General features: G+C 40.2%; 3 protein-coding genes across 4 annotated transcripts in view; 1 reads left to right on the top strand and 2 right to left on the bottom strand.

Annotated features, from left to right (window-relative positions):
- Positions 1-9,383, bottom strand: part of LOC139456145 (two pore calcium channel protein 1-like) — a 37,362-nt gene extending 27,979 nt beyond the window's left edge. The window contains exons 1-3 of one of the 2 annotated variants that reach the window (XM_071237688.1): positions 9,300-9,383; positions 519-844; positions 111-224 (exon numbers count right to left, since the gene is read on the bottom strand). In XM_071237688.1, coding sequence (XP_071093789.1) covers positions 111-224; positions 519-844; positions 9,300-9,372 — 513 coding nt within the window. In that variant the 5' untranslated portion in view covers positions 9,373-9,383. Of the gene's footprint in view, positions 1-110; positions 225-518; positions 845-2,731; positions 2,799-9,299 lie in introns of those variants that run through there. The other variant, XM_071237689.1, reaches the window with a different exon arrangement.
- Positions 9,384-9,653: 270 nt separating this feature from the next.
- Positions 9,654-14,657, top strand: LOC139455291 (dynein regulatory complex protein 10-like). Its single transcript, XM_071236842.1, has 4 exons — positions 9,654-10,720; positions 11,478-11,711; positions 13,208-13,279; positions 13,811-14,657. Exons 1-4 carry the CDS (start codon positions 9,848-9,850, stop codon positions 14,087-14,089), a joined length of 1,458 nt encoding a protein of 485 aa, XP_071092943.1. The 5' UTR covers positions 9,654-9,847; the 3' UTR covers positions 14,090-14,657.
- Positions 14,658-17,165: 2,508 nt separating this feature from the next.
- On the bottom strand, positions 17,166-21,498 carry LOC139455289 (dCTP pyrophosphatase 1-like). The gene is made up of 4 exons (XM_071236841.1): positions 21,309-21,498; positions 20,533-20,643; positions 20,198-20,232; positions 17,166-18,076 (listed from the first exon to the last, which is right to left on the bottom strand). The coding sequence occupies exons 1-4, from the start codon at positions 21,419-21,421 to the stop codon at positions 17,865-17,867; spliced, it is 471 nt and encodes a 156-aa protein (XP_071092942.1). The 5' UTR covers positions 21,422-21,498; the 3' UTR covers positions 17,166-17,864.
- Between the last annotated feature and the right edge of the window lie 1,820 nt (positions 21,499-23,318).

The following is a 23,318-nucleotide window of genomic DNA, read 5'->3' as shown; positions in this document are numbered from 1 at the left end:
GTGACAGAGACATGTCCTCCAGCCAAGATCTGAGCAAAACACTCACCTTGATGACCGTCCTCTCGTGACGGAGACACATTCTCCAACCGAGACCTGAGTCAAACACTCACCTTGATGACTGTCCTCTTGTGACGGAGACATGTCCTCCAGCCAAGCCACTTAATCCTGATGCCAAGGTCCAGACTGAGGATGAGGAGGCCAAGCAGCTCCAGAGACCCGTGAACCTGGTAACAAACACACGTCATGATGTTTTGTTTGTTTTTTGTTTTTTTGTTGAACACCACACTCAGCAATAATCCAGCTATATGATGGTGGTCTGTAAATAATTGAGTCCAGACTAGACAATATGTAACACAGGCTTATGACAGTAGCGCTAAAAATTGCTTCATGAAAGGGGGCCCAGGATCCTGACACACCCAAGGGACACAACTCTATACAGCATATTGCAGCATCAGAAGACTGGGCCACCTGTGCCCTCCCCTCCCAACATACAAAGTAAAACACATGAGTGATGTTACCCCGACTGGCAGACTGAGGTAGGTGACGGCTGGTCTCTCGCACATGGCCAGACCTAACACCAGGAGCGCTGCCACGAAGTCAAGGGCGTAGAACCAGCGATTGTGAGCCACCTCGTACGCTGGCAGGGCATCATGGGAGTGGGGGTGGGTGTAATACTTGTCGTTGTTCTCCCCTTCTTGCAGGAAGATGGCCGCCTCCTGATAATTCAACTGCCAACGTTTGCGGCGGTTAATCTCGCGGAGTTGTTGGTCTGCATCTTCGTAAGAGGTGGGTATGTCAAATGCCATGTTCCCCGATTCATAGGCAATATCAAGTTCGGGGTCATCTGCAAAATAATAAATGATACAAGAAATCAAACAATAGTGATCATTCGAAGAATACTACCTCTGTTACATCATAACCATGACCATCTTCCGAGGCAAGGAGTTAACTGACTTTGAAAGTCCAGTTTCCACCCTTGCCGAACTAGGCTTGACTTCCTGGGCTCAATCGTAGCGCCACCAATGGTTATTACGAGTTATGTCCCTTTTACACCTCTCCTATGGTCCAATCAGATTCCACCTCTCGTATCACTTGCATTTGTTTCAAACAAAATGGCGGTGCCCAGTCAAGACAATCTGATCGATAATCAAGATCTATATTGTGATAAAACGGGTCTTACATCACAAAGTGCATCAAATCAAGTGAGCACCTTGATTAGAAACATGAAAAGACTTGGAAATTATCTGTTGACAACAAATTGGCGACGCACATGCTTTGCAAATCCTGCAATTGACCAAAATCTGCACGACAGTTTACAATCCGGATTTCGATTTCGGTGCGCGATTTTGATTGGACTATGCATAGACTTGTTAGTCCAGCCAAAATGTAACTCCTTAATTCCTGCCTTGGTCGACAAGGGTGGAAACTGGACTTTCATAGACAGTTAACTCCCTTGCCTCGGGATGATGCCTGCATCCTAGATGCAGATCTTTTGGGGAGGTGGGAGGGAGTACACCTGATGTTATAGAGGTAGTATGTGACACAGTCATACATGTGACACAAAGTCACCCACAGTCATACATGTGACACACAGTCATACATGTGACACGGTCATACATGTGACACACAGTCATAAATTTGACACAGTCACACATGTGACACAGTCATACATGTGACACACAGTCACACATGTGCAACACAGTCATACATGTGACACACAGTCACACATGTGACACACAGTCACACATGTGACACACAGTCATACATGTGACACACAGTCACACAGTCATACATGTGACAGTCATACATGTGACACAGTCATACATATGACACAGTCACACTGTGACACACAGTCACACATGTGACAGTCATACATTTGACACAGTCACACATGTGACACAAAGTCACACATGTGACACACAGTCACACACAGTCATACATGTGACATACAGTCACACATGTGACACACAGTCATAAATGTGACACACAGTCATACATGTGACACAGGCTATGGTTGTCAGCATGGTTTAGCTGGAGTTACTCAGCATGGAGGCTGACAAAGATCAAGAGCCACATCTGATGACAGGGATGACGAAAACACTGTTGAAACAAACAATCTTCCTACAAGAATAAAATGCAATCATGGCAATACTGATAGAAAATACTGTATCTTTAATATTCACAAATCATTCAAGGCAATGTGAGCATTAGTTATGCTAGTTTTAGTTATGTTAGTCGCGTTGGCATATCAACCAGTAACTTGTGCGGATTCGTGGAGATAACCTGCGTGTATTTAACTGATAACAGGACCAATAAATAACAATAATGATAATAATAATGATGATGATGGTGGCTGTGGCGGCGGTTGTGGTGATGGTGGCGATGATGATGATACCATGTCACAGTTTAACATAAATATCCGACTCACACACAGTATACTGGCTTCGAGACATCCAGTCCTTGTTTTAGCCCCTTAATGCCGCGTGCCAGACATGGTAAAGACAAGTACAATCTTTCAATGCCCTTGGTGTGATGTGGCTGGGGATCGGACCCCAAACCTTCTGCTCTCTGGGCGGATGCTCTACCACTAGACAACGGAGGCGGTCTGAAGATGATGATGATGATGATGATGATGATGATGATGATGATGATGGCATGTTTAGATATAAATATATGTTAAAAAGTAACATGAATTCAACAAATGTGATTGACACAAAAGTAAAATACGAACCGGTTGATGATATTCATCTCAGTATCCTGACCCTAAACTGCTTGTATCTCCAAATGTATCCAGTAGGTCGATTACCATCAGTGACACGAACTAAAGTCAACACAGATCTGGCCCACAACAGCCGTATTAGGGGCATGCTATCAACTGTCTATAATGTCTGTATCAATGTCACATTATCACCTGATAAGATAACCCTCAGACTGACATGCAGGACATGCATCTACAATTACATCTACAATTACATCTACAATTACATCTTACAGCTATATGGGCAACTGAGGGATTATCTAGGATTCCAAACTAAGTGCAAACAGGAAAAACTCATAATTCTTTTCACAACTGGGGCTGTGGTGTAGCCGGGTGGTTAAAGTGTTCGCTCATCACGCTGAAGACCAGGGTTTGATTCCCCACATGGGTACAATGTGTGAAGCCCATTTCTGGTATCCCCTGCCAGCGTAAAACAATACTCACTCACAATTTTCACAAGTGGGATTTTTTGTTAAAGTTCTTATTTTCTCAAACTGGGAGGTATGCTAACACTGCTTTCAATGCAACAGTGTAAAACTAAACACTAAAGCCTCTTTGATCCTCTTTACTGGAAATAACCATACAACAGGGGGGTAGCTATTTTTAGACTTCGTATACTTAATAATTTATGACAACGTCACCGCACGGGGAGAGGTTGGGGAGAGGTTTTCTGTGCCACTAACTTATTTATCTTTGAACTCTAGTGGATAAGCAGAAAGTATTGTAACCAAGTTGTGATTTTTAATCATAATCAATTATAATTGATTAAAATATTGTAGTAATTAAATTTTGTTGTTTATATTTTAGTTTGGATAGCTGTAACTTGTTTGAGGTCACAGACACTTTTTAAGACACTTCTATTCTGGTCTGACCTGTAAATCATATAACCGTATTTGACGTAATAAGCGCCCCGCTCTAATAAGCGCCCATAGCGATATATTGGCTTGTGAACAATCCCAATTAGCAATCTTCCTATAGATCTATGTACACAAGACTTATTTATTCATGTATAATACGCACTCGTGTGTTATATGCACCCTTAATTACGGGCAATTAAATTCTTTAAAAATGTATCTGTCGTGTATAACATGGTATAATACACACAGACTTTTCTTTTGTATCATTTCTGGCTGTCAGAATAAACCAAGAAATTTACGATCTTTCAACCCTTTCACAAAAATTATATTCTAATAAGAGCCCCCTATTTCTAATTTTGAGAGCGCCCTGGGCGCTTCTTACGTTGAATACAGCATATTATATCATCCAAACAAGGGTACCCAGGTACGATACCCCAAAAACATTACATGTACTTTGGAAATTGGTAATTCCAATTTGAGAATTTGTACAGACATTGGCTGCAGAATTGGGCTGAATATCGGCCTCTGAGCAGGTCCACACAGATCCCTGCAACTAAAGCAGCTTAGGCCAGCACATCGCGCACATGATGACGTGGAGATTAAATAACACACTTAATATCATATTTACTTAAATGACCTTACTCTATTCCGCAGGCCCGAGACTACTATTGTGCTGGGGACAAGTAAAGTCCAGTGATGGTCAATCTCATTAAAATCACATCTTAGTTCTTGCTGACGCTAAACAAAGACTAGCGGACATCCCATTACAGGCCATGTCAGAACGTCCCTTTATCCGAACAATCAGCATTTGATCAGAGCGTCGATTATCAGATCATGAAAGTGATAGTCAGAATGTGTCTTCTAATCTTGAAAAATTGAAAAAAATTAACACTGGGTATTAGGGCTGTTTCGATTCACTCTCGTATTCGGTGAATTGAACCGTAACCATTCATGAATTGAATTTGTTATTCATGGCCACTAGAATTGAATATTTATGAATATGCTATCATGTATATTTACATACCCTGTACCTAAAAATATCCATAACAACATATTATATGCATAGATTTCTTTCAATGACAACACTCTAATAATATATTATTTGCTAGTATTGTTTTCACTGGTCATTGTCGCATTTGAGCAGACACTAGTACCTGGATAAGTGCAGTATATAAATGTATAATTTATCAATAATTAACAAACCATGTCAAATACATTATGATGTTATTGTTTCACTGAATATAATAAATAATACATAATCTGCTGACTTGTTATTGTAATTGTGAATTAATATTCGTATTCGTTACCCTATATTCGTGATATGAATCGTATTCGCCTCATAGTGTATTCGTTGCAGCCCTACTGGGTATTCCAAAGGACAGTTACGGGCTTTGTGACTGAATCCATACAAGTTAGGCCATCTATTGGCCACTTCGATCGGTAACTCTTTCAACCAGTGTTTGAAATAGACATCGGCCTGTAGGCCCGAGGCCGACAGATTTGTTCTTGGGCTGATTGTTTAAATTTCAGCAGGCCCGTGCAGCCTGCAGTTTTTCCACTTGGCCTACATTTTTTTTAAATGTGCTGGCCCTTAAGGCTCCCACTTTATTCTGCTGAGTTTCAGACACTGACCTGTCATAAAATAAATAAATTTCTGAAGCTGAAGTGTGTTAACATTATGGTAACCTGTGTCATTGGTGGGATCATGTGAGGTGAATGGGCTCACACATCATGGGACCGAAGATTGGGGGGTTTATATGAACAATCAGCTTGTGAAATCCTGTCCAGTGTATTTGCGTAAAATGTAATAACCCAATTGAAATAGAAACCCTTAAGAAACTTATTTGCGCAAAAAGTTACTGGAGCTCTGTACTTCATGGATGACTGGTCCCATAGGTACACCATGTTAAGCCTGTGTAAAATGTTAAGCCTAAAAGATTGCTGATCAGGAGATTCTCGAAACTTTCACCCATTAGATACCAGGACTATTCACTTGTTTAAAAACATTGGGATTACACAGGAGTTCATTTAGTATTCTATATACATCTATAAAAAACATTTTAAGTAAAACTAGATCAACAGTCAGGGTGACCTCTTGTCTACGCAGTGACATTCCAATAACTCTGTGCAGAAATTCAATTCGGCCTGTTTTGCACATTTTATCCCTTTTTGTTAACATCTGATAAAAAAAGTATTAACTTACATGAAGAAAGACACAAATAGTAACATACATTCTTATGTTTGTATCAATGTACTTTTGAAATATAATTCACAGTTAGGAATCACTATAACATGGTTTTTTTGCCAACTTTCATGTCACATCTGACAACAAACACATATACTTGTTTCAGCATGTTCAGCACTTCATTTTGAAAACAGATGCTTGACTCACTCTTTCTCGATTTTTTTCTTGTTTCTCTAATTACTAATGAACACTTGTCAGAGGGGTACACAATACGTGATCTAGACTACCAGTTGTCAGACTTTCATTTTGTGGAAGGCTCGGTGGCTGAGTGAGTTAGATCGCTGACTTTGTGTGCTGGCGATAAGGTGCCTCACTCTGGCAGTGTGGTTTCATTTCCCGGAAGTGACCCAACCCCAAACAAGTACAAGAATCTCTACTTTACTAAGAGAGAGTGAGTGAGTTGGGTTTAACACCGCTTTTAACAGTATTCCAGTTATATCGCGGTGTGTCAGCTTAATGTGGGAGGAAATCCCGAAGTGATGCAGGTCTCAGACGTTTACCACTTCGGTGAAACCCACGGGCATGGGTATGGTGCTGACAAACCTACAAACATAACTGGGGCAACCAGGATTCGAATCCACAATCATAGGTTTCTGGCGTGCCCAAGGGACGAGACTCTGCACAGTGAATCGCGACACCTTAGAGGACAGGGCCACACGTGCCCCGTACTTTACTAAGAAAGTGTTATCCCAAATATAACACTTGTTACAGTTCTGTTTATATGCTGTATGTACCAATTTCTTGGTTAACCTTTGTGTTTCAATTTGAAAATCATCTTGTAACCATGGAAACTGCAGGCAATGGATACCAGGAAACAGCGGGCTCAGGAAGGATACATCTCACCATGACCACTGACTCATTACACAACATAGACCATGGAGACATCTATAAATAGCATGTCTACATATTACAATTATCCGAATCTGAAATAAGTTTGAATTGAAATCTTAAATCTGTCACAAGCATGACTGCATGATTAGCTGATATTAGAAAGAGTGGGTGGGTGGGTGAGTGGGTGAGTGGGTGAGTGAGTGAGTGAGTGAGTGAGTGAGTGAGTGAGTGAGTGAGTGAGTGAGTGAGTGAGTGAGTGAGTGAGTTTTGTTTGTTGTTTTATACCGCACTCAGCAGTATTCCAGTTATATGACTAAGGTCAGTAAATAATCAAGTCTGGACCAGACAGTCCAATGATTGACATGATGAACATCGGTCCACGCAATTTGGATATGATGACATGCATTAACCAAGTCACCAGGCCTGACCACCTGATCCCTTTAGTCGCCTGTTATGACAAGCTTGGGCTGCTGAAGACCTATTCTAACCCGGAATCTTCACAGGACCCCAACACAAGGCCACGTGATCAGTAACATCCTATATTGTAGCCACCTGATGATCATGTAACATGACTTACACACATACCATTCTCACCACTGATCAGTAACATCCTATATTGTAGCCACCCGATGATCATGTAACATGACTTACACACATACCATTCTCACCACTGATCAGTAACATCCTATATTGTAGCCACCCGATGATCATGTAACATGACTTACACACATACCATTCTCACCACTGATCAGTAACATCCTATATTGTAGCCACCTGATGATCATGTAACATGACTTACACACATACCATTCTCACCACTGATCAGTAACATCCTATATTGTAGCCACCCGATGATCATGTAACATGACTTACACACATACCATTCTCACCACTGAGACAAACCAACACATTTCCATGACCTTTGCAGGGGAATAGTAAGGGCGGTGGGGTAGCCTAGTGGTTAAAGTGTTTGCTCATCACACTGAAGACCCGGGTTCTATCCCTGTACTAAAGCCCATTTGTGGTGTCCCCTGCTGGAACATTGCTAAAAGCAGCATAAAACCTGACATAACCCGTAATGGGATGTCCTCAGTGGTTGGAAAACAAAGATCTGATCTTGGTTATAACACTTTGGGTAAAAAGATCTCCAAATGAATTAAGGTTTTCATGCGTGACTCCAAAATCAACAACAACCAAGTAAGCTCAAAATATGTTAGGGATTGGTCTCTTTCCATACAGAGAACATGATTGGCCCATGCTGCCAGAAACTTGTATAACTCTGTTACTTTCAAATGCTATTCACATTTAGAGACGAATTATACATAAACATCAAGAAATAACAATCTTCAATTATTTTTTATTGTAAATAATGCTGAGAGGCAAAGGCGCACTTGTAGCTGCAAACGTTTTGTCATACATTGAAACACTATGCATGCGATGATCAATTCATTTGATTTATATTCTATTTTCCTTCCAGATAAGATACATGAGTAGCATAGTGGTACGCCACATTTCAAAGAAACTAGATTGTTGTCACTTTTTCTGCATCATTCATTTTTGTTTTTTCACATTCAATTTTTGATCATCTAACAAGGCACACAGATCATCATCATTTTCTGCACAGTTTGCTGCAAAGAGGTACAACGGTCAAGACATGACCCTACATCACGTGATGTAGCTAGGGTCAACATGGTCAACGTCTTGACTGTCGGACCCCATCGGCTCTAGACGAGGTTCTCATACAAAACCAATGTTTTCTGAATGCTTTACCTACATCTGTCATGGGCCTTAAAATAAACAAAATTCAGATTTTGTTGGATACAGGGGATTCATGGTCAAGTACCGTATTGATGTTTCATACACTTTTCTGGATTTCGAGTTATTTTGCAATTCATCGTTCTCATTTGGAGTCAAATGGACACCTTTTTATATCCTATGACCCTCAGTATTGTTTCACAACATTGTGCTTTCACTGTAAATTAATTCTGTTGCATTGATGGAATATTTTACCTAAGATTGGAATGATATGGAAACATTTTACAATGAGCATCACTCATCCTAGACATTGTAATACTGATAATAGTGCCATATGTTAGTGTAGCGGCCATAAAATGTCCGAGTCCTGTGATGGGATTCGAACCATAGACCTTCTGATCAGAAGTTGGACACCTTGTCCATATGACCAAAGAGGTTAACCCCGTCAGCAAGCTGACAAGGTAAGGATGTCATCTTTGGGATGACTCCACGCCCTGCTACATTAGAAAGCTCAGAGAGAGACATTGTTGGTTTAATTCCAGTACTCACTCCAAGTACTAACGCAAGCCGCAAAGTGTTATAAAAATGACACGAATAAGTAATAACTACTTTGCTGAAGAGTTAGTAACATCATTTCCTAACTATGATTACAAATAGTACTGAAACTGTCGGGAAAGTTATCTGTCATCCCCAGTTATCACTATTTTCACTGTCAAATATATTGTAAACAAGGCAAACTAGATCTATATAGTGACGACTAACAGATAACCCATGTTCACCTATATGAAAAACTGGCACGAAATACAGATAGGCTACATGACATACAAAAATATACACGTTGATGTTATCTTACTGATACTGTGTGTCCGACGCCTCCCATGATCACTGCGAACATTGATAAGGGGGCTTTCGAACACCTCCGCCATTTTGAACGACCCCTGACCTCGTGGCCTTGAACTTGCCGACCGATGCATTTCCGCTTCTGGAAAATAGTCCGGTAACAACGGCGGAGTGGTTTGTATTTGATATGCTTATTGAAAACAAGTCAAATATACACTAAACTATAATGTTTTGAAAAGGGAAGATATACAATAGCGATATCTCATGTTAATATATCCTCCTCTTTCAATATGCAATCATTCATTTCGGAATGATTCTGGATTATTTGTTGCCATGGGACGCAAGATAATCAACATAGGTAGTTAGTTGGTTGTATGCTGGTAGGTGCAGTAAGAACGATGCCAGTGGAGACTGCAGATGTACAGGCACGAGAGAGTAACATGTGAACGCAGGAACGCAAAGATATAACGCCAAGGCACAAGTTTCCATCTTGAGTAAAGTATGAGCCATTATTTTAAGAAGTGTTGTCTGACATAGGGATCTTTGCACAAAACATTCAAGATGGCAGCGGCAATGACCGTCACTGATGTGGTTACAGTTACTCAGCCACAAGTGGAACCAACATTACAGATTCGACTTCAGGCACAGACACTCCCAAGACCCCCACCAACCATGGCACCACAGGCTAGATTTAGGAAAGGCCTTAAGATTGATCCATCTCGGGCTCTTGAGCCTACCAGGAAAAAGTTGTCAACCATTGAGGCCCAGAGGGTTATGACAGTATTTGAGGAAACTATCCGAAGAGTTGAAGTCATCACTTTGCTCCCTCATATCCTTCAGAACCTTGATAGGTTTCGCATTTCTTTTGGTCAAGAGCTGATTGAACTCCTAGAACAACATTATCGAATCCAGGGAAGTTATCAGGAGATACGCGATCTCTTGGATCAGCAGTTGGCTAAACGGCTCCGGAGTGGGAAGAGCCATTCTACACAGGCAGTAGAGGAAGGTCAGGATGAGCTTGATAGGGAAGAAACCCAAGGAGAGTCGATGGTACGACCGTCGAGCGCATCAAGTGCTGGTTCATTTGCCAGCATCGACAGCCAGACTGAAAACATGAGGAGAAGCCTGACCTATGTGGCTCATCAGCTGAGCAGCTCTTGCAAGAACATTCTACGATGTTTCAGCATCAATCCCACAGCCATGAATGCAGTTACTGTGGAGTTCAAGAAAAGGGATATTGATTGTAAGGCTCTGTGTAGGAATCTTCATGAGCTGAAGGAAATACTTCTTGGCAAGCTTTTAACCACACCGGGAGAGGAGAAAGAAAGGATGGCATACCTGGATCAAATATCACAAAGAGAAAGAAATAATGCAATTGTGATTGAGAAAATGGAGACAGAATTGAAGGCTGCATCAGATGACAAGGATGAAGAGGTATGTGGCTGATGCTTTACTTCCTTTAGAATTTATGGGCATTGATGGTAGCATCGTTTTAAGTGCCGTGTTTGTGATATTATGGTCCATTATTGTAAAATCAGTCTTTTGTGAATGGCAGGGTTAGAAATTGGCTCTCCTTGTCAAACTGCCCAATAGTTAAGGTATCATAAGTACTAGCAGCAATTTGGCCTTTTTGAAGGTTTTGCTGCATGTTATAATTATAAGGACTAGTGGATTCAAACTGTTAGTTTCTACCGCTGGAGTGGGCATACAGTAATTTGTGCTTGTAGATGTGTAATTAATTTCTCAGGAGAAAGGGGTCAGAGGATACTAACGCTGATATCTTACTGTGTGCGGTTCAAACACCAGGTTAGTGGTGTAATTCATGGAGATTACCAAATGTTTTAAGCCTATGAAGTTTGAGCCTAAAGTGACTTGTTTTAAACTCCACTAGAGAAGGTGGCGCCATGCTTACAAAGCATGTATAGGACTGGTATGCATGTTGAGAGTAGATTACAATGTAAACAAACATCAAGGGTCATAAGTTATAATTGGTTGTTTGAACTGATCAATCATTAGTTATACGTAATTTCACAGATGTTTGATATTTCATGTTCAGATGTTAAAAGTATGTGCTTAAAGTAATATTTAATTATCAAAGTACCTGATTAGTTTCATAATATTTCTCAATGGATTATCTGTAAATATGTCTAGAGGTAATGAATGGTTGAACAGTTGAAATGAACTCTTTCAGATCCGCAAGAAGAACGATGTCATCCGGCGACTCCAGGCCGACCTGCATCAGATAGAAAAGTTCTCCGAGGAGCACATCCGTCGGGTGAAGACAGAAGCAGAGAAACAAGAAGCTGCTGATGTGAAGAACAGTGAGGGAAAGAGGCAGAAGCTGCAGCAGGAGATTAACCAGCTGCGAACACAGCTGCAGAACCTCACCATGGAACACCGGGAGAGCGAGCAGGAACTCCGAAAGGTGAAGGTCATTGGCAGTGTGTGACAAACACTTTCTGCCTCACTACCTGCTTTTTCATTCTCCAGATACAGGGGCGGACGCTAGCTGCAGTTACTGTATCCCCTAATCCAGTAACCCCAGCGCCAAGAACCAGTGAAGATCCGGGGTAGAATAGGTCCTCAGAAATCCATGCTTGCAGTAAAAGGCGACTATGCTTGTCGTAAAAGGCGACTAACGGGTTCTGGTGGTCAGGCTCGCTGACTTGTTTGATGCATGTCATCGATCCCAATTGCCTGGATTGATGCTCATGGTGTCAATCACTGGATTATCTGGTCCAGATTGGATTATTTACAGACCGCCATCATATAGCTGGAATATTGCTGAGTGCAGCGTTAAACAACAAACCAACCAACCCTAATCCATTCATCTGCTAGTGTTCAAAACTAAGTTTACAAGACTTTGTGTTACATAGTTAAAAAACATAATGGGTCCCAAGATTCAGATAACATAGACCTCAAGGACTCCCTTATTTTGAACACTGGCTATTTATTTGTCTATTTATGAAATAAACGATGAGGGGGAGTTGTTTATTGTAAGGGTAATGCTATTTTTTAGTGCATTATCATTTGAAGAAGCCTGAGGTCTTCCATTAACTGCCCGACGAAGGAGGCAGTTGAAAAGATCAAGGGCTTCTGCAAATGATGATGCCCTAAAAAATAGTGTTACCATTATTATAGCTAAAATGGAAAGAATTTGTTATCAAATAAATATAAACAACATTATTGGTTTTGAAACATTTACTGCAATCAACACACAACGTATGTCATTGACCCACTTTTACAAATATGGATATGTCGTAGAACAAACCAGATGACGTCACTATTGAACATCAATGTGACGTCACCTAACGAGTGTGATAATGGCCCGTCATCAAGTAATATGAGGGCATTATCAAGTTACAGTGGCCCACTCATTTCTGATAACATGCACACACTTTAAAACAATGACAAATATTTTTTACTCCCTACCCCCTAAATATAGCATCGTCCATTCTTCATTGTTCTTTGTGATATATTGCGTAGCTATCTTATATATTGCAATATTTTGTATTCAATCCTATTAAACACATACCATTTACACCCATTATTAACCCCCTCTCTATCTAGACCTATTTAAAAAACTGTCTGTCCTGTTAAGAAATATGATCGAAGACTGGTGGTTCAACTTTAATTTCAAGACTGGTAACCATGGTAACCTAATGAGCATGTTTCATCTTAAAATCGGGGGCGGTCGGGTAGCCTTTGGTTAAAGCGTTCGCTCGTCACGCTGAAGACCCGGGTTCGATTCCTGACATGGGTACAATGTGTGAAGCCCATTTCTGGTGTCCACCGCCCTGATATTGCTGGAATGTTGCTAAAAGCAGCGTAAAACCATACTCACTCACTCACTCATCTTAAAATCGAAATAACAACTTACTATTATCTGCAACTCTGATTAAATGATTTATTTATTTACAGAAAAAGTTCAAGATTGAAACTGAAGTGGAGAACTGGATTCAGAAATATGACCAGGACATGGGTGAACGACAGGTGAATTTTCTTAAATTGATCAGAAATGTTTTTCCACATTTTAACAAGAGAAACAAGTGTTACAAATATTTTGAACATTATTGGCTGTTCAATGATATTAGCCAACAAACTTACAGATATGAGAAACTTATTTTGAGATGGCAATGTGGGCAATATGGAGGACTTATATATGAATATATATAAACTTGAATATGAAGGAATTAGTCAATGATGACGCCAGCAAATTCTTGTGTCTCTGGAGCTTGTATTTTTAAAAAAACACAGAGCCCAATATTTTAAAGTCTCACTTGCCACAAATTGTCTTTTGATAGTTTTAGTAGATTCTACTCGACATGTTTGAAATGAACATGAAAGTCAAGGTGTCCTTTTCATGAACCGAAGGGAATAAGTTAATGATTACGACAGTCCCTACACGTTTAGTGGTCCCTATTCTACAGCAGCAAATGTCAAGGAACCATCTTCAACTGTGAAAACTGCTGTAAGAAACAAACAGTCTACACCAAATTGTTCAATTCAAATTCCTTTTTCCAGGATGAGTTTGAGGAGATTGATGCCATCTACACCGAGGAGAAGAAACAGCTGAACGAGTTGGAGGAACGCTTCAAGACCCTGGAGGCCGAGTACTTGCAGATCATGGAGGAGAGGAGACTGGCCCGGGAGAAACGGGAGAAGGCCGAGAGAGAGCTTGCTCTCATGGTCAAGGCCGCCACAACCGTCCAGGCATTCTGGAGGTCATTCAAAGTCCGAAAAGCCCTCAAGTCCAAGAAGAAGAAGAAGAAGGGTGGTGGTGGGAAGAAGAAGAAGAAGTAGAGGAGCAAGGAGGAGACAGATTTGTCTTTTATTATCCAAATATTTGGAGAAAGATATGCGAAATTTCAAATGTTTATTTTTTGTATATAGTTACATGGGTATTCAAATCCTAGGTAAATACTAACACATTATCTTCCATTTTTGCTTTTTCCTTATTTTGTACATTCTGTATAATACTGAGTTGAATGTGTATTTGTTTATACTATATATCTATACCAACAGTATATATGCCAGTAATACACATACTAAATATCAACTCATTTGTAGAGTTCATCAAGTGTGCTTTTTGTTCATGATTTTGATTTGAATGTTTGTCTCACATTTTGATGTATTAATCCTCCCACAACTGCCGTCTGAAGTCAGCTGTATTGAATAACGCTGTTTGGTTGTTTACTAGATGAACCTATGTATAATTTGCTACAGTATTGTTAATCCTTGATATCCATGATCTGTGATAAGTCTTCAAACAAATGACAACTTCCTGTTATTGGCAGTGATGGTTTATGCTGTCTGAATCCACACAAAAATGACAAGTGAATGTGCCATGTTTAAGAACAGGCCATTTATTATAGTCACAGCATTGCCTCAGTGATTAAAATTTTGCAAAATGTTGTATGTCTGGTCTTGTTTCTTAATTGGTATGTCTGCTGGAAGTGTGTTAGGCCACTCTGCGTCAGATCCACATTTGCATCACTTCCGTCGTTAGTCTAATGAGTGAGTGAGTGAGTTGGGTTTAACGCCGCTTTTAACATTATTCCAGTTATATCGTGGCGTGTCAGCTTAATGTGGGAGGAAAGCCCGAAGAGATGCAGGTCTAAGACGTTTACCACTTCGGTGAAACCCACGAGCACGGGTATGGTGCTGACAAACCTAGAAACATAATTGGGGCGAAGCAGGATTCGATCCCACAATCATAGGTTTCTGGCATGCCCAAGGGACGCAACTCTGCACAGCCAATCGCGGCGCCTCAGACGACTGGGCCGCCCGTGCCCCCCGTTAGTCTAGTGAAACTATGTGTTACACATTGCACACCCAGGGAAGAAGTGAAGTGTTCCCGCCTTGCTTATGGATAGTTGACACTGAAGACTGCTTGTTAAACCCTTAAGCCTCTATGATGACACTTTTCTTCTTCCACAGCGCCTTAACAAATGGATCATGTTATGTTTACTATGTTTACAGTTGTCAGTTTTATTCAGTTTCAATTTGTAGGACCCATGAAGATCCAGGGTAGAATAGGTCTTCAGCAACCCATGCTTGACGTAAAAGGTGACTATGTTTGTCGTAAAAGGCGACTAACTGGATCGGGTGGTCAGGCTCCCTGACTTGGTTGATGCTCATGATCCTCATGATGTCAATGACGTCAATCACTGGATTGTCTGGTCCAGACTCAATTATTTACACAGAGTGCTGCATATAGCTTGAATATTGCTGAGCGTGGCGTTAAACAAAAAAACAAAATCGAATTTGTAGAAAATTAAAGCACTTTGAACTGGTTTAAATAACGCCTAATTCTATACTCAATAACAACTACTAAACCATCAATGGACTTTTGAGTTCATCTGTGGTCAAACCTCTGGCCAGAGATTTAAAGGTCGGGGGTCGATTTCCAGCTGCGTCATACCAAGACGTTATAATATGGTACTTTCTGTTACCCTGCCTGGCGCTCAGCATTAAGGGACTAAAACAATGACTGCTCGGAGTCAGTATACTGTGTCTGAGTGGGGTATTCATGTGGCAACTGTGGCATGGTATTTCAGTGGGCTAGCACGAGAAAATTGTGATTAGCCCGGACAAGTACAAGCAACCACACACACACACATGCATGCACGTTGTTATACCATATATGTCTGCACATAAGCCGAATTTTGAGGACCAGAAAGAAGATTATGTAGAAGGGGTCGGCTTATCGAGGGGATACACTTTCATCATAGTATTTTCAGATCGTGATCTGTCAGAAACATCACCTGAATGACAGTCTGATAGATTACAATTCCCAAAAGTTTGGAAGTTGCCATGACTACAGCCATTATTGTTGTAAATGATCAATAAAGTTATTATAATACACCAATGTTGTCATTATTAAAACAAATTATGCATGTTACTATTTCCGATCATAAGTTTTCAATTGAATGTTCAAGGTTTCTCGTTCTTCATAAACGAGAATATAAGTACAATAATCTTGAAAGCGATGTTAAAACCCATTTAACCTCACCTCACCTCACCCCAGTGGTCGCGGGCTAGCAGACTAGCATGAATTTACAATGAAACACAATGAGTCAGGTCACATGTTGTAAGGACCTGATCCTGTCACGACCTGATCCTGTAACGACCTGATCCTGTAACAACCTGATCCTGTAACGACCTGATCCTGTAACGACCTGATCCATCCTCAGCTTGTCAACACTAGTGCTGGAGGCCTACCAGCATCATCAAGTGTCTCCATGTGTGTAGAATGGTAGATGCCCAAATCATCACATAGATTCAAGGTGAGGTGAAGTGAAATTGGGTTTAACGTCGCGTCCAAGATTATTGCACTTATATAGTGACGTGTGTGTGTGTGTGTGGCTGCTTGTACTAGTCCGGACTAATGCCAATTTATTGTGCTAGCTCACTGAGACACCATGCCGCAGTTTAACATGAATACCCCACTCAGACACAGTATACTGACTCCGTGCCGGCCAGTCCTTGTTTAGTCCCTTAATGCCGAGCGCCACACAGGGTAACAACAAGTACCATCTTTTAATGTCTTTTGGTATGACGTGGCCGGGGATCGAAACTCAGGGCGGACGTTCTACCACTAGACCACTGAGTCGGTCAACGTGGATTCAAAGACTTGGGTTCACATTCTCGCCATATCATTTTCTTGTTAAATTGACAATATCATTTTGATGAATACTATAGTATTTCCATAAACACTGTTTTCTCAGGCCAGTACTTTGTGACTTGAATACCACAATAGTACTCAACAAAGATGATATATGTTAACCAAACAAATATATATGATCAAGAGATAACATAACCTAAGAAATTTGAAAATATATATCTTTATTTCAAAGACTTAAAACACAAGTCAACAACAAATAAGAAGTCATTGAGAAGACAATTTGTGGTGATGTTGACTGGTACTATCATCTTGGTGGCTCAATGGACCAATCTTATTAAGATAGGATCTCAGTTCTCACTATCACTATAAAAAGATCTTCAAACACTCTGTTACAGATCACATAAGAACGACCTTTCGCAAACTTTGACCGACCAAAGATATGACTAACAAGAAGTCAACATTAACCAGAAAGCCACTTGTTTTACACTAATGTGACTTCCATTCCAGACTAGGCTTTGAAAAATATTTTGACAAAAGTCTCGATTCAAAATATGAAAACTGAACAAAAGAACATTCTGAAATGTCTTATTGATGGCCGAGATTATATGGCAGTACTTCCGTGAGCTATGAAAAGTCTTTTCTGTTAAAATGTTTATCTCATTGAACCAAGTGATTGACAATGATTTTGACAGAATCAGTCTAACAGCCCGTAAATGTTATTTGGAAAACCCTGTATAATAATATGTTTAATAATATTGTAAGCGACGCTCGGATTGGTGGGATGAAAGTTCGTTCTGACGCGACCCGTAGATGTATGTCCTCAGATCTGTGTTTAGTGGCAGCGAGAACTAATACCTGATTTCAATGAGATTGTGACATGACACATGGGCTCTCACAACTGCTCTGTATGATTCAAAGGTCAACTACAACTGATGTCGGAATCAGCCAACATCAGCTATCGCCATGGTTACTGTTGTCATAATCTGTATACTTGTTGCTTTTTCCATATACTTTGTCAGCTGGGTACTTTTTGCCGTTGAGCTTAATCTTGTCCACTACGGCTGCTGTGAGGTCGACGTGACATTTATCGGCTAAGCGGACCAGGTATAGCAACACATCACTCATTTCCTGTCCAACATGACGTTTTTCGGCCTCGGAGAAATCTGAAGAACAATTCCTGGTGTTACTATATATAGAAATGCTTGTTTCGTATATTTTATTGGGGGTGGTCGGGTAGCCTAGTGGTTAAAGCGTTCGCTTGTCACGCCGAAGACCCGGGTTCGATTCCCGACATGGGTACAATGTGTGAAGCCCTTTTCTGGTGTCCCCTGCTGTGATATTGCTGGAATATTGCTAAAAGCGGCGTAACACCCTACTCACTCACTCATATATTTTATGGAGAAAACTCATAGTAGGAAGATGGAGAATTAACACCAAATGACTAAATGCTGTTAAAACAAACAAAATAGACAAATTGACGTTGATTTTTTTTTTTTTCGAAAGGTTACATGACCATTGCATATTGTTATGCTTTACAAATCAGTCTCATCATCGAGTCTTTAGGGCTGGGACGAGTCCAAATTTGTTACCCAGGTACCCAACCACCCATTACCTAGGTATCCGCTGTAGGTCTCAAAATGTCCGATTGGGAATAGTTTGACAACAGCCCTGGCAACATATATTTAGGTATACGTATAAAACAATCTGGTCATACATACACTGAAGATGACTGAAGTTATATCTTATTTCAAACATGAAAGTCAGAAGGAATGGGTGCATAGTCAGGAAGAAATGGGAACATCAGTGACTTGTAGTGTAACCATGGAGTTCTAGATAAGTTTGGTCATTAAACAATATATCACGTGACTAACCACAAGTCTGGGTAGTCCAGTGGATCCCCGGGTCCTACTCAGTACCCACACGATGTGGGTAACTGAGTTACCCGCCCCAGCTCTACTAGTCTAGCATATTGAATGCACTTTCAGTGATTTTGATGATGACAAGTATCAGGAAGTTGTCATGATTTTAGCAAACGTCAGGACATCCTTCTAAAAACCATTGGGGCGGTCGGGTAGCCTTGTGGTTAAAGCGTTCGCTCGTCACGCTGAAGACCCGGATTCGATTCCCGACATGGGTACAATGTGTGAAGCCCATTTCTGGTGTCTCCCGCCGTGATATTGCTGGAATATTGCTAAAAGCGGCGTAAAACCATACTCACTTCCACTCACTCACTCTAAAAACCATCACCAAAATTTAAAAAAATATCTTGAGGACAATTTGGATACCAATCAGTCAAAGTTCAAGAAAATGAACTGATCTGAAACCCTGCACGTTTACATCCTGTCAACATGTGTTAGCTGTAAAAATATGTAGCCATTCAGATATATTCTTTTAAACTTTTTGTTTGTCAGAGTTGGCGGATCTGTGAACCAATTAAAACAAGTATCAGTGTGGTACATAGAGCACATTTGTAAATCATTTATCTGTCACTGACGGTGTATCATCAACATTGAAACTAAAGGGGAGAGAGTTGAGATGCTGCTGAGAACATTTCTTTGTGTTAATGTGACGTGGGAGGAAAGCCAACAATACTATTACCATGATTACAGACATGTACAAATTGAACCCAAGTGCTGAAGGACCAACGATCACAATCAGAGTAAAACGAGGAGTTACAACTAGAATACTCTGATGTAGCCCAAACACTTAAATAACTTTATATATTGCTTAATAATGATAACAGTTACACAATGAGTCGTTAAATGTTCGCATTTCTTTCTGACAATGCACGCATTCCTTCAGACTTTTATTTGTTTGTAAAGATATTGCTTCTGTCAACTTCAGTGTATGCATGAATCGATCAGATCATTTTATGCGTTATTCTAAGCAGCATTTGCCAGGACTCCGGTAAATCTTAAGACCTACAGAAGCTACCTGGGTAGGGTCGGGTCATAGAGGGTCGGGTAAACGGGTAGTAAATTTGGACTTGGCCCCATGCTACTGAGGATGCCCCCCACCCTGCCCCCTATGAAACTCCTTCCTACAGGTCGTGTACTCAGCAATATTCCAGCTATATGAGGCAGCTTGTAAAAAACCAAATCCCGACCAGACAATTCAGTTGTTATGAGTAACGATTCACACTGTCAGGGTACTTTGACAGGCTATCAATAAAGCCACCAAGTTTGACCACCAGATCATAGAGTCACCTTGCATGGGCCGCTGGGTACCAATTCCCACTGAATCCAAAAAGTGGAAGAATATTGGTTTTGCAACCAAACACAAACCTGGAAGCCCTTCTTTCACCTCCCCCTTCCACTGGCTGCAACAGAAAACGAACACAGTGCATGAATTCAGGTACACCTTGCAAAGATCATGCCACAATGATCTTAGGCATTAACAAAAATTAACATTAATCTATCAATACATTAAGGGACTTCGGACAGTTAAGAATTACAATTAGTTTCTTATCGGTTTGTTATTTCATACAATACTTATGTTGCAGATGTTATTCCATTTCCTTGCATAGAGTTCATGGTCATTGTTTTGTGTGACTTCCTTATCCATGAGAGATTAATTTCTAAAGTTACACCGAAGGGATAATGACACAAGTAACCATTACAATATCTCTGTAAGCTCCCCAACTTCCGCTGTCAGTGCAAGGAGTAGGTTTCTGGGGGTATGGAACTGGTTCCAGTCACGATCATCTGCAAACTTGCTCGATATCTTCCGGCTGAAAAATAAACAAAAAAAATCTGAAAGAAGTGTATATATACCATCCACCTCACTGTATTCCTTGATGCGATTCTGCGGTCACAGAAGATATTGCAGAAATGCCCACTTGGTGCAGAAATGTACTTTGCAGAAAATTGTAATTTCTGCAGAACAATAGAGCTCCACACAGCGAAGCCAACAATGGAACGGAAGATGTCCGTCCCTTTAAATGCAATAAACTTTAGAAGTGAAACATAGAAAGTGTTCACCGTTCATCTCTAATGGTATTTCTTGCATTAAAACTCATTTCATTTAAAAATTGGATCGAACATGATGGTTTTGTTCCACGCTTATATAATAATACAAGAGAGTAGGGTAGATCTAGTGGTCGACAGGATAAACGCCCAGTACATTTGAGTGCGGGACTGAAATTTACGTACGCCTTGAAATCTGGTGTTGCGTTCGGTCCTGTTTGGTGGTTAAATGTAATTGTTTTAAGTGATTACGGGGGAGATCGGTTTCAGATAAAAAACAACAACCCTATATTCTTATGACTTGAAAGCAATCTGAGACGGAGAAAGCCTTGGAAATTTCGAGAAAACTTGTCTAAGACAGCCCCCAGACCGTACAACAATCTGAATCAAAATGCTGAACGGAAGAGCTAGGATACATTTACAAGCTTACATTTCCTCCAGTGAAGGTTTGTTACTGAACATGAAGGTTCCATGTGACTGATTGGTATTTCCGTCCACATCTTCTTTGCCGTCAGCTTCCATACGTGGCCTTTTTTCTGCCATGTTTCTTGATAGGTATACTTCTCTAGCTGTCTAGTTGAGGTTTTGTTATTGAAATGTACCCACGTGGAGGAAGTCGACATAACGCATGCGCCGTAGAAATGTTTTGTTCTCCTGCTGTCAAAGGTCAATAGGTTCTATAAAAATAAGAACTTACACTCGAAACGAACTTCACAACAAATATGCATCAATATTTGACGCAGTCTCTTCACATTATCTCTCCTCTTGAGGAAAATTATAGTATCTTCAAATCTAAAATTTCCCCACCTACATATAGATAAATGTCACTTAATATATTGATATTATTGATTTAATCTCTATACGGTCGAACGTGAAATATATTGCCTAACTTGAAAATCGGAATCTTTACGCACTTGAGGATTTCAGCGGTAGATGGTGTATGACCAAGCAAACCGCGCTCACACAATTATTTTCATTATGACAGGTATGAAAAAATAAATAACCATCAGATGAACATATAAACACACAAAAAAGTAATATTATCGATTCATTTTAAAGTTCAAATTTCATTTTTCTTGAATAAGATCGAAAATGTGTTAGTGAAACATATTACCAATAAAAATCAAAATAAAACATCACCAATATTTGAAAAAATAAAAACAGTCCCAAATAGGAAATAGCGTTTAAGAGCATCGAATTTTCTAACATGCCACAAAATCAATGAAAATATATAAATCTATATACGTCCTTGGTGCTGCTACGGTGTCTTGTGTGTATCGGGAATGAAACATAAAGTTAATTTAAGCCCTAAAAATGAAAATATGATTTTAATTTTTTATTTGGTTAATTATTTGTTTAATTTGCGATAGGAAATAATAACTTATTTGGGGAAAACTTTACATTTCTATTTCACCGAATATTTTTCTAGTTTATAACATGGAGGTGGAAGGGCCATACAATTCAAATGTGTCTTTTTCACGGCTCATTGGTTTAAATATACCGCCCTTATTTCGGGTTATAATTGCCCCCCGATGGGACACAATTGATTGGGTGGTCAGACTTGGTGACCTGATTGATTGTATGTCATCGTACCCCGTGGGCGTGGGACGTTTCCCTAAGCTAAAGCACTGGTTCGTCTGGTCCAGATTCGACCATTTTTAGTCTATCGCCATATAGATTGAACATCGCCTGATATAGCTTGAACATCGCCTTGAGTGTGGCGTTAAACAGTAAAACAATTGCATCTTTCGCCTATATCATCTTTCATGTCATATCATCAATACCATATATTATTTTTCAGATCTGAATGACCTTTGTCACAGTGACAACTAAAATGAAATGCTCAGAAGAGATATGTGATGCTTCTGCCTAAACTACTGATTACTTTTATATTTAGGTTGTGGCCAGTTTGACGTTTTGGTGTGGATCGTTGACCCGTGATGATCCGGGGTAGAATAGGTCTTCAGCAACCCATGCTTGCCGTAAAAGGCGACTTTGCTTGTCCTAAGAGGCGACTTTGCTTGTCGTAAGAGGCGACTATATGGATCGGGTGGTCAGGCTCGCTGACTTGGTTGATGCATGTTATCGTATCCCAAATGCGTAGATCGATGCTCATGATGTCAATCACTGGATTGTCTGGTCCAGAGTCCAGACTCGATTATTTACAGACCGCCGTCATATATGGCTGGAATATTGCGGAGTGCGTTAAACAACAAACAAAAATCATTCCATGTGCAATATTATTAAATATCCCGGAAATCAACATTTGTGTGTTTCGTGGATATATAAAAGGCTTTTGATAAAGTTGATCGACATTGCTTGTGGTTCAAACTTATGTCATGTGCAATCGGAGTTAATGATTATTCTTCAGACCCATTTGATGTAACTCAGGTTGTAAATATATATTGTCAATGCAAGAAAATAACCAGCCTAGATATTC

The sequence above is a fragment of the Haliotis cracherodii genome, unplaced genomic scaffold (genome assembly GCF_022045235.1).
Source record: "Haliotis cracherodii isolate W230 unplaced genomic scaffold, xgHalCrac1.p SCAF_11, whole genome shotgun sequence".
Lineage (NCBI taxonomy): Eukaryota > Metazoa > Mollusca > Gastropoda > Lepetellida > Haliotidae > Haliotis > Haliotis cracherodii.
This window is presented reverse-complemented; position numbering and strand designations above follow the sequence as displayed.